Source organism: Arvicola amphibius, chromosome 8 (genome assembly GCF_903992535.2).
Source record: "Arvicola amphibius chromosome 8, mArvAmp1.2, whole genome shotgun sequence".
Lineage (NCBI taxonomy): Eukaryota > Metazoa > Chordata > Mammalia > Rodentia > Cricetidae > Arvicola > Arvicola amphibius.
In genome coordinates, this window is record NC_052054.1 from 116,464,397 (window position 1) to 116,475,538 (window position 11,142).

Consider the following 11,142-nt stretch of genomic DNA (forward strand, 5'->3'; position numbering starts at 1 on the left):
TTGCTGCCCTAGCGAAGGCAGCAGAGAATCAACACAGCTGGCACCGAGCATCTATCCCTGACTGCGTTTATTTTTCAAGCCTCTTAACAACTCCATGAGGTAGGGGTTGTTTTTTGTTCTTGTTTTCGATTTTTTGAAATAGGCTGTTGCTTTGTTGCTAGCCAGGAATTCATGATTCTCTTGCCTCGGCTCCCCAAGTGCCGAGATTACAGGCATGCAGCACCACGCCTGGCATTATTCTCATTTTATGAATGAGAAAGCTGAAATTCTGCAAGGTCACACGAGCGGAAGGTACAAAGACAATGCTCTGCTCCCTCCAGGTCTGGTGCCGTCTCTGCTGGGTCAGAACTGCTGTACCCTGAGTCACTGCAGGACATTTGACTGTGTTCCTAGAACCTCTCTGGTTGTGGCCCAGCGCCACTGGGTTTAGGGCTGGATTAACCTGGCCAAATGGCAGAACTATGAGGGAAAAAATGGAAAAAATCCATTTTAACAGTATGGATCCTATGTAGTTCATACGTGTGTGTGTGTGTGTGTGTGTGTGTGTGTGTGTGTGTGTGTACTATAAATATGCTGCGTTGCTACTATAGCAGTAGAGTAAGATTTACTAAAACTGCAACATGATCGTTTGCCAAACAGATGTTTAAGTTATTGGGTCCTATGATATAGTTTCCAGTCCTTTCTCAAAACATTTTTGTTGTTGTTTTTTTTGAGACAGGGTCTCTCTCCACATCGCTGGTTGATCTGGGGCTCACTAATGTAGACCAGGCTGGCCTTGAACTGCCTCTGCCTCCTAAGTGCTGGGGATGAAAGGCATGTGTTACCATGTTGGGCCTTAAAGGCACTTTAATGAGAGAGAGAGAGAGAGAGAGAGAGAGAGAGAGAGAGAGAGAAACATAGAAATAGAGGGAGAGAGAGACATGGAAGGGAGAAAGAGAGGAAGGGAGGAAGAAAAGGAGGGAGGGAGGGAGGGAGGAAGGGAAGGAGGGAGAGACAGCGTTAGCTTGTGGCTTGTATGGAGGTCAGAGGACAACCTGTGAGAATATGTTCTCTCCATTTACCACGTGGGTCCAGGGAATCAAACTCAGATTGTCAGGCTTGGTAGCAATTGCCTTTACCTGCTGAGCCACCTTGTCAGCCCTTTACAACCCAATGCTTTACAACCCATTTGTTTTCTAACTTTTGCTTTTATAGACAAGAAAAGAAATTATATTTCTAAAGCAATAGAGTTTTCTTTGTTCTTCAAAATAGAGATGATTGAGGTCTAAGTGCGAAAGGAGAGAGCCTGGGGCTGCTGTGCCCTGAGAGGCAGTCACTGATGCCGGCTCCTGTGGATGTCACAATAGCCCAGACCATTGGTGCCTTCAGAATGGAACACCTCAGTTCTCCAGTGCTAATGTTGGCAGCTTGGTGGTAATCAGAAAAAGCATTAGGCTTTGTTTGGTATCATTCAGGGACTGGTCCAGTTCAGTAGCCATCCGTCATCTCCTGAGCAGCTAAGAACACAAGCAGCAAAACAGTGTTCTAAGTTCTTTTACATTTTTAATTGTTTATTTTCTGTGTATGAGTGTTTTTCCTTCATGTCCTTATGCACCACACGTATGCGGTGCCCATGGGAGTGAGAAAAGGATGTTGGATACTCTGGGACTGGAGTTATAGTCAGTTATGAGCTGTGGATGCCGGAACTCAAACCCAGGTCTTCTGCAAAAGCAGCAAGTGCTCTTGATAGCCGAGCCATCTCTTCAGCTCCAATGATCCAAGTTCTTAAGGCCCTGACTTGAATTTAAAAAGTCCCAGGGTACAATGGTGCATGCCTATTTCAAGGTAGAAGAGGCAGGAGGATTGCCAGTTCAAGATCAGGCTAGGTAATATAGTGAGATCATGTCTACAAACAAACAAACAAATAGGGTTTCAAGTCACTTCTAGTAAACACCACCATCCTTCAGGCTTGTTTTTCAGTAATGGGGACTGGGTCCAAGCCTTTATGATTTCTTAGTACTCTTTTCTTGGGTGAGATGGAGCAGGTGGATATGATTGCATGTCACTGTATACATGCATAAAGCTTAAAGAATAACATTTTTAGAGGATTATTTCAGAGAATCTAACAAATAGGTATCTACTTGCTCTGCCGTTTGTCCTCTTGTGTCTCCTCTTTCTGACTGTAACTCCTATCGTTTTGAATGTTAAGTCTCTAAAGATCTGATCAGTGTCAAGTCGGAACTACTTACACAGTGGAGCCGCCACTGGGCATCAAGTGTGCCTCTGCAGAGCAGTGCCCCCTTAGCTGATGTGGCTTCCTCGGAGGCTCAACCCCTCTCAGCCAGGCTGATCCCTTAGGTGCAGTGATTGGAGGCTCCTGCTCTTCAAGAGGCACACTGTGGAGGCTTACCTGTCCCAAATCTTCTATTTGTAACAGGTGCTTTATCTAATTAGAAAAATCTCCACCTTTACCTCTCTGTTCCTCTGTACAGGTTGCTGGTGGTGGGTAGGCGGGCGGGCTGGCATATGCTGAGAATTAAATCCAGGTCCTCACGCATGCAAAGCACCTGCTTATGCCTACCACCGGCATTCATGCTTAGCCCATGCCTAGCAGTCATTTCTCTCATTTTTACTAATCTTTACAACTCTGAGCTTCAAGAAATAAACCTGAGATTACTTTACCTGTTAGGCTAAAGTTTGATATCAAAGAACTTGGAGTTAGGTGTGGTGGAGCATGCCTGTAATCCTAGCACTCGAGAGGTATAAGCAGGAGGATCAAGGTCTACACAGAAAGGTTCAGGCAGCCAGAGTGACATAGTGAGACTTTGTCTAAGGGGTGGAGGTGGGGAACTGGAGAATCCTTTATACTCCAAAGGGGTCATGGCACCTTTTAAGTGCCGACACACACACACACACACACACACACACACACACACACACACACACACATATATATATATATATATATATATATATATATATATATATATATATATCTTCACTTGGGAGGCAGAGGTAGGAGGATCAGTAATTCAAGGTTATCCTCAACTGCATAGCAAGGGTTCAGCCTGGTCTACATGAGATCCTGTTCAAACAAACAAAGTAATTGACCTCAACTTCAAATATAAATCAGCAGCAACAGTCCAATCTCCTTTAGGAGAGTAAGGTGGGCAGATGGGGTGCATGTATGTATCATAACCATCATGATTTGTCTAGTATGTCGAGCATGGTCGTCCTTGCTTGTAATCCCAACTCTCAGGAAGTGGAAGCAGGAGAATCCAGAACTAAAGGCTAGCCTGGACTACATACTTGAGACTCCATCTGTAAAGAAAAGAAAGGAGGAAGGGAGGGAGGGAGGGAGGGAGGGAGGAAGGGAGGGAGTTTAAACTTTTAAATTATAACTTTATTGAATTTGTGTAATATGTTGCAACTGACGTGTGATTTGACATTGTGGTGGTGATTTGTGCCTCTTCTTGTTTTGGCAGCCTAGATTAAGTCATTCTGCCTCCCTGAATGTCCTATTAAAGTGTACAACCACGTTCCCTTCCTCTGTAGAGTTCATGCCCGCTTTTATTTGTGAAGTAGACTAGAGTGGCCCCGTGCAGTGCCTCTATGCAGGTGATTTGGGATCCTTTTGGCTTTTTTACCCAGCCCGGGCTCCTCAAGTCATTGTTGCTTGTCCCGCGGCACCAGGTGCTCTTCCATCTCTGTGACTGTCCCCATTTTTGCTACTCTGTCTTGGCCTTTCCCTTTGCAACTTTGTCCCACTTGTTTTAACAGTGTTTCCAACTCAGAGGCCCTTTTTGACCCTTGACAAGACTGCATTCCCCATGCCAGTCCAGTTTCGTACATGGCAGGTATAGGGTCGTGGAGTGTGCACTGGGTCAATACAGAACCCTGCTCCTCCAAACTGAGAAGGCGTGTTTCCTGGGCCAGGGTGGGGCACGGAGTTATGAATGGCCTCCAGCTTTTGGGTTTGCTTCTCCGCAGGGGACACTGTAGGCGGCTGTGCGGTCCCGCCACTGCCCCCCGCCCCTTGTGTCCGGCTGCGACGTGGGTTGCGGTCTCTGTGGGGGTGGCATCTCCTGTCCAGGAGGTTTGCGCCTGGCGGGGCTCCCCGGAGCCGCGAGGAACCGGGAGGCGAGACCAGGGCGGGGTGAAGCGCGTCCGGGCGAGGAGGACAAACGCAGGCAGCCGCGCAGGGGGCGCAGAGGGCAGCGGGCGGGCGGACGCGCGGCTAAGGAGCGCGCGGGACAGGGCTGACTAGCCTAGGGGCCGCCCGCCCGAGGGGGAGGAGGCTGTGCCGCCCTTGCTGCAGGTTCGCTGTCGAACGCGCAGGAGGCAGGGACATGGATAGGGTGCGGTCTGCGCGGGGCCCCGAGCCCGGATCTCTTCCATTTCCCCTCTCATTCGACCCCGGGCTGTGCCGCAGACGGCAGCAGCTCCCGCTCTCCCCGAGCCGCCTGACCGCCGGGCCGGGGTGCTAACCGCGGGTCTCTCCAGCCCGCCGGCCCGGCCAGCCCAGCCCAGCCCGGCGGCCCGCAGCCCCGCCGCCCGCCGCCCCCCGCCGTCGCCGCGTTGCCAAAACAAACGGGCCGGCCTATTTATTGGCGGCCGGCGAGCCGGGCAGCTCAGAGTCGAGGCGCCGAGGGGGACAGCACGCCGCCACCAGCCAGGGCCCCGGGCCCCCGCCCCGCACCTGAGTCCCACCGGCCTTGAGCCGCGCTGCGCTGCCCATGGCGCCCCCGCCTGGAGTCCCCAAGAGCCACCCAGACGCCTGAGCCCCCGAAGCTCTCCCAGCCACGCGCCCACCCATCAGCCCACCAGGCGCCGTCGCCTGCCGCTCTCCCGGGCTACCCGGCCATGTCTCCCGCCTGGCTCCGGCCCCGACTACGGTTCTGTCTGCTCCTGCTGCTGCTGCTGCTGCTGGTGTCGGCGGCGCGGGGTTGCGGGCCGGGCCGGGTAGTGGGCAGTCGCCGGAGGCCGCCTCGCAAACTCGTGCCGCTTGCCTACAAGCAGTTCAGCCCTAACGTGCCGGAGAAGACCCTGGGCGCCAGCGGGCGCTACGAAGGCAAGATCGCGCGCAGCTCGGAGCGCTTCAAGGAGCTCACCCCCAACTACAATCCCGATATCATCTTCAAGGACGAGGAGAACACGGGTGCCGACCGCCTCATGACCCAGGTGAGAGCGATCGGTCCTTCCAGCGCACCATCGAAGCACCGCCACCTGCCCGGCTCTATCCTCTTGCCTGGCATCTTTTCCCGACTGCCTGGCACGCCCCCTGGCACCTGCCCTCATGAATCCCGGGTGTCTTTCTGTCCAAGACGGGCTGGCCAAGGGACCCCGCGGGAGTGCTGGCATCCCGGATCCCGCCCGGTGTCTTTGAGAGGAGTTCTCTGCTGCTGCCAAGCCCCACAGCTCAGCAGGTTGGCGGGCGCCTCTGCCCGCGGCTCAGGTCAGATCTGGCACTCGAAGGTACCTCCACCTGGCTGCCTCTTGCGCCTCCGGGGACCACGCCATCCCTCCTGGCCTAACATTTCTCACAGCTCAGCTCTGATCATTTCAAAGCCACTTGGCACCCCTAAGGCGGAGAAGCTCAGAACATCAGGGACCCCATGGCCTTTCCTCCCCATGTGCCACTTGATTAGCTGCGCTGCCCTCTCCTGGATCCCTGTCTTGGCTGGCTCTGGGATTAAGGAATAGCAGGGAAAAGTTGAGTTTGGAGGCAGAGGTAGGAAAGGGAACCAGCCGGGTAAGCCCACGTGTCTGTCGTGAGGGTTGAGCAGCGCGGTTGCGGTTAAAGGGTGGGGTGCTGAAGCCTTCAGGCTCTGAGAACAAGCTTGGGGGAATCCTTGAGTTTGGTGGCGCGGACGAGAAGGATGGGAAGTAGGAGAAGGGATGCCTAGGAAGGCAGGGAGCAGAGATGACACTAACTGATCTCTCCATGCGCGAAGCAGGACCCAACTCCGCCAGACAACGGGGTCGCACACTTCCTTCTCCGAAGCCTTGTTCGCCTTGGGAAAGACATACGCCCCTTCCCGTTGGGGTCTACCGGCCCATTTCCTATTAATAGGCTGCCACTTTTCTAAATCTTTAGAGAAAGCAACTAAACCACGGCCTTCAGCATGCGCCCTGGCGCCGGGGCTGGCCAGCCGATGTCGGGGCCGAAGGTTGGCCGGTGGCCGGGCCGGGCTGGGCGCCGAGGAATGCAGATAAGGATCCGGGCCACAGGCTGGGCAATCATTGACAGTGAGCGCCCAGGCTCTGTACCAGAAGGAGGGGGTAGAGGGGACTAGTCGAATGAACGGGAGCTGGCTAGTAAGGCAGACAGACATACATGAGGTCTAAGGACTGTCAAGGGTGAAAGGAGCCGGTGGAGCTACCTCCCCTTACTGTGGGTTAGCACCCCCAAGCAGGCTGCGCAGTTGGGAGGACTGACTAAGCCTTGGATTATAGTCACTGTTGCCTCCTGGGAGGCTAAGTCCAAGGGTCTGTGGGGCCCGAGCTCAGTGGGGCAGAGGTAGGTTGATACTTGGCGGGCCTGGCACCTCACTTCAGCGGAGGGCCCCTTCCCCGCATGTGAGAACTCCACCCTCTTTCCTCAGTCAACTGCAAGGTCCTTCGAGACCCTTGAAGAGGCAGCCACCACCGATGATCCTGGTCCCCAGGGCACAGCTCCACTCCCACACTGTTCAAGGAAGATTCTGAGGATTTAGGCAGGTTTCCTGAGATCAAAGGCTCGGGTTTTTCACGGGCCGCTTCCTAAATAGGGACAACTGCACCCTAGTAGAGGTGTGAGAGCTCGCTGGTCCCTTGGGGGGGGGGGGACGACCTCTCTGTCCCAGTCAGATGGGCAGGGTACTGGCTCTCTGCCTGTCGTATCTCCAGCTAAGCGTAGGCAGACGTGGGCTCAAAAGAAGGCCCCAAGAGGAACGTTTTTGTGGCAGTTACTGGAGGGATCTAAGCAGACCTGAAATTTTCCTCCAACACACCCCCTGACCCACGCTGCTGGCCGGGTCTGCACCTGCCGTGCGGGCAAGGCTCAGTGTCTGGTGGCCTCAGCTCTGGGGCTGCGGTGACACCTACTGGGCACCTTTGGCCTTGCATGCCTAGCAGGTCAGCCCGCAGGCAGTGGAGTGTTAGAATCCCTCCCCGCGGGACGCCTGCCTTGGTGCCTAGGTAAAATAAGGAACTCGCCTCTGGAAAAGCTACATTTGTGGCGAAACCAAACTAATCAGGGGAGAGGGAGCCAAGCGAAACTCCACTGACTGGAGAAGAGTCCCCTGAGGGTGCGTAACTCCATGCGCCTTCCAGATTTGTGGCGCCACTATGTGGCCTAGTTCCCTGGAGACTCCCGACTGTGGGAGAACACATTTAGAGTGCTCTATTCCTAAGGGAAAGGGGCAGAGCTCCTCCCAAGTTTTCCAAGTCTTTTGAGTAGTGTGGGAGAGTCGGCTGAAACTTCTGTTACCTGCACCTGGGTAGGGCTCCCTTCCCTAACTGCGAGCTCCTTTCCCTCCGCAGCGCTGCAAGGACCGTCTGAATTCGCTGGCCATCTCTGTCATGAATCAGTGGCCAGGTGTGAAGCTGCGGGTGACCGAAGGCTGGGATGAAGATGGTCATCACTCAGAGGAGTCTTTACACTATGAGGGCCGTGCGGTGGATATCACCACCTCAGACCGAGACAGAAATAAGTATGGACTGCTGGCACGCTTGGCAGTGGAGGCCGGCTTCGACTGGGTGTATTACGAGTCCAAGGCCCACGTGCATTGCTCGGTCAAGTCTGGTGAGCCGCTGCCGGGGGGCTGGACCCGGGGCCGGGGCCGCAGGGCATGGGCAGGCAGCGCAAGGCCCAGTAGAGCCAAGAAGGTGAAGATGGCCTCCAGGGGATGGAGGCGGGGAACCAAGGGAAGAGGATTTCGGAGGCGGCAGCAGCGCTCCCCGCAGCTGTTTTGGACTGCCTGCTCTTCTCATGTCCGGTAGTGCTATGGCAGGAGCCTAGAGAGACAGGGCCTATTCCCGTGCCACTGAGTGCTGACGTGGTGGTTCACAGCCCAGAGACTGCCACAGGAAGTACAAGACAGAACAAGTTGAAGAGATGGAGGAAGACAGGCTGGCAGGCATCACCGCCCCCCACCCCCATCCAGGTCCATACAAAACAAGGCATGGTTTAGGGGCCAGAGTGTGTCCAGACATCAGTATGCCTGACCAGGAGACCAAAGGTTCAGAACCTACCACTCAGATGAGGTCAGGCCTCCCAGCGGGGCGCAGGCGTCCCCAACCTCTTCCCCAGAGCCCCAAAGCTGGAGAATTTGGGGTAAAAGCCCAAAATAAAGTGGACTCAATAAAATGGATTTTCCCAGATTGGCCGCCTTGTTGATCCGAACTGGCAGGCACTGGAGCCCCGCCCTCATCCCCAGTCTCATAAGTGTCCCTGTTGCTTACACCTAACCCACTCACGAATGCTTCACGTGGTTCTCCCGTGGCCTCAGCTGGCTGCAGGCTCCACCCTCTCCATGGGGCCGCACAGTAGTTGCACGCACAGACTCGAGATTTTTGATCCACCTGGGTTCACAAGGGTGATCCTACCAACACCCCCTCCCACAACCTGACCCTTTCAACAGTGTGTACTTACAACCACATCTCCCTTCATCTAAAACACTGACCTAGGGTCAGCTCCCCAAGTGGCCGCTTCTGTTCATGACTCCTGACCCCAGACAGTGTCCTCCATTCCACCTTCTGATGTCACTGTGTCCAGTCCCTGCGGAAGTAACAAACACATGAACTGAAAATGGCGATTGTTGTCCGTGCCGTTAGCTCACCCCTGAGCGCTCACTCTGAGGGGTCTTAGGATTTTGTTTTCTCCACGGGCTGGCCTTCCTCTAACTTCTATAGACACAGATGGTCAGCTCTGTCATGGCGCTATACTTGGAAGGCCAGTCTGGGAGGGCCATTTCTTGGAAGTGTTTTATCAAATGGCAGAACAGACTACCTAGACCTCCGCAAAGCTAAGCAACTTCCCATTTTCACAAGATGGCAACTTTCCTGGGGTCAGGCCTTACACAGCCAATGTCTCTCCTGACCTCCAGCCTCTGGCTGCTTTACAGCGGGATATGAGCAGACAGGGATGTCACCTGGTGTTCGAGCCCCAGCGTGGGCCTCTCATTGGCCAGGGTTTGGGCTAGGGAGAAGAGGGAGAGAGAATAATATGGGTTGGCGTGGGTCATCAGAAACTGAGGTATAGTGATAAGGGGATTATCTGAAAACAAGAGCAGCCACCCCTGGGCTAGGGTGGCCAGGAGAGGGGCACTGTACCTGAGTAACACCTTCATGTCCCTTCTACCCACAGAGCATTCCGCCGCTGCCAAAACGGGTGGCTGCTTCCCTGCTGGAGCCCAGGTGCGCCTAGAGAATGGGGCACGTGTGGCCCTGTCAGCTGTGAAGCCAGGAGACCGGGTGCTGGCCATGGGGGAGGATGGGAACCCCATCTTCAGTGATGTGCTCATTTTCCTGGACCGTGAGCCAAACAGGCTGAGAGCTTTCCAGGTCATTGAGACCCAGGATCCCCCACGTCGACTGGAACTCACGCCTGCGCACCTACTCTTCATTGCTGACAATCACACAGAACCAGCAGCCCACTTCCGGGCCACGTTTGCCAGCCACGTGCAGCCAGGCCAATACGTGCTGGTAGCAGGGGTGCCCGGCCTCCAGCCTGCTCGGGTGGCGGCTGTCTCCACCCATGTGGCCATGGGGTCCTATGCGCCACTCACGAGGCATGGGACACTGGTGGTGGAGGATGTGGTGGCCTCCTGTTTTGCAGCTGTGGCCGACCACCACCTGGCTCAGCTGGCCTTCTGGCCCCTGCGACTGTTTCCCAGCTTGGCATGGGGCGGTTGGACCCCAAGTGAGGGGGTTCACTGGTACCCTCAGCTGCTCTACCGCCTGGGGCGTCTCTTGCTAGAAGAGAGCAGCTTCCATCCGCTGGGCATGTCTGAGGCAGGAAGTTGAAAGGACTCTAACCACTCCCCTTCTGGAACTGCTATGCTGGATCCAAAGGCCTCCTCGCCAGGAAGGCTCTGACCCTGGAAGGCACCTGGCCTGAGGACGCTGGTCTCCATCCTCTGTCCAGAGCGGAGACACCATTGAGACCTGACTAGGTGGTGCTGGGCCCACACCCTTAGCTCGGTATAGTGGTGGAGCTGTGAACAGAGCTGACCGGGGGATGGCTCTCTTTTCCCAGAGACCTTGAAACCCAGCTAGCTCTCACTGCGACTCTCCACATCCCACCTCCTTACAGGGGAGGACCTGTTCCATCTGTCTTTGGACTGCTTACTCCAGTGTTTCTTGGGGCCTGGGTTTCTGATGTCCCTGTTGGCAGTTGATCACAGTATGAAGAGAGTCTACCTGTATGTAGGCTTACAACCTCAGTTAATGCTGCTAGATTCCCTAGGAGCCAGTGGGGAGTTGGCTGGACTCATTGCCTTCCAGAACTGAAAGACCACAGCCACCCTGGCCATCCTGAAACATGACCTTTATCTGAAGGCCACACTCCTCCAGACACGTCCCCAGACTTGGCTGTCAATGTGCAGAGTCTCTGTTCCAGGTCGTCTTACCCTAGTGGCTAGGACTGGGGAGGAGCCTGGGTATCCTTGCCACCCCTGCCCAGGCTAGTCTCCCTTTTCTGCTGAACCCCAACCCCCAACCCCTCCTCCAGTCTGTCTCCCTCACCTTATTTATTTGCATGGAGGGGAAACCCATGGGAGAATTTTGGGAATGTTTTGGTCTTTCCTTTCTTTTGTAATAAAAATTATTTAAGTTGTTAGAGCCATGGAATTCAGGATTCTGAGTGGAGCCAGTATACAGTTAGGTGCAGTCATGCATGGGTGATCTAGGAGCCTCCTTTAAGGGTAAACCTCAGCTCCTAGTCTCGCTCCAAGCCCTTTTTTAACTTGGCAGAGGAGTCTGGGCGAGGGCTTGCCCACTGCTTTCCCTAAACATGGCTGTGCCAGAGACAGAACAGAGGAAACTAATGTGTGGCCCTGTCACACCCCCAGAACCATGATACTGTGTCCTAGTGAAAGTGGCCCTCCTGTTTGTCCTGAACCTTCTCAAGGAGGGCCTGTCTTTTAAACTCATTTCTCTCGGTAATGGAGTGAAAAGATT

At 54.6% G+C, this 11,142-nt stretch overlaps 1 protein-coding gene across 1 annotated transcript; it reads left to right on the forward strand.

Annotated features, from left to right (window-relative positions):
• The first annotated feature begins 4,528 nt into the window (after positions 1-4,528).
• On the forward strand, positions 4,529-10,803 carry Ihh (Indian hedgehog signaling molecule). The gene is made up of 3 exons (XM_038340509.2): positions 4,529-5,160; positions 7,504-7,765; positions 9,329-10,803. The coding sequence occupies exons 1-3, from the start codon at positions 4,843-4,845 to the stop codon at positions 9,985-9,987; spliced, it is 1,239 nt and encodes a 412-aa protein (XP_038196437.1). The 5' UTR covers positions 4,529-4,842; the 3' UTR covers positions 9,988-10,803.
• Positions 10,804-11,142: the final 339 nt, after the last annotated feature.

Coding starts and splice junctions, on each gene's coding strand:
- Ihh (XM_038340509.2), top strand. CDS start 4,843: ATGTCTCCCGCCTGGCTCCGGCCCCGACTACGGTTCTGTCTGCTCCTG. Junction 5,161..7,503: donor CCGACCGCCTCATGACCCAG/GTGAGAGCGATC, acceptor TTCCCTCCGCAG/CGCTGCAAGGACCGTCTGAA. Junction 7,766..9,328: donor GCATTGCTCGGTCAAGTCTG/GTGAGCCGCTGC, acceptor TTCTACCCACAG/AGCATTCCGCCGCTGCCAAA.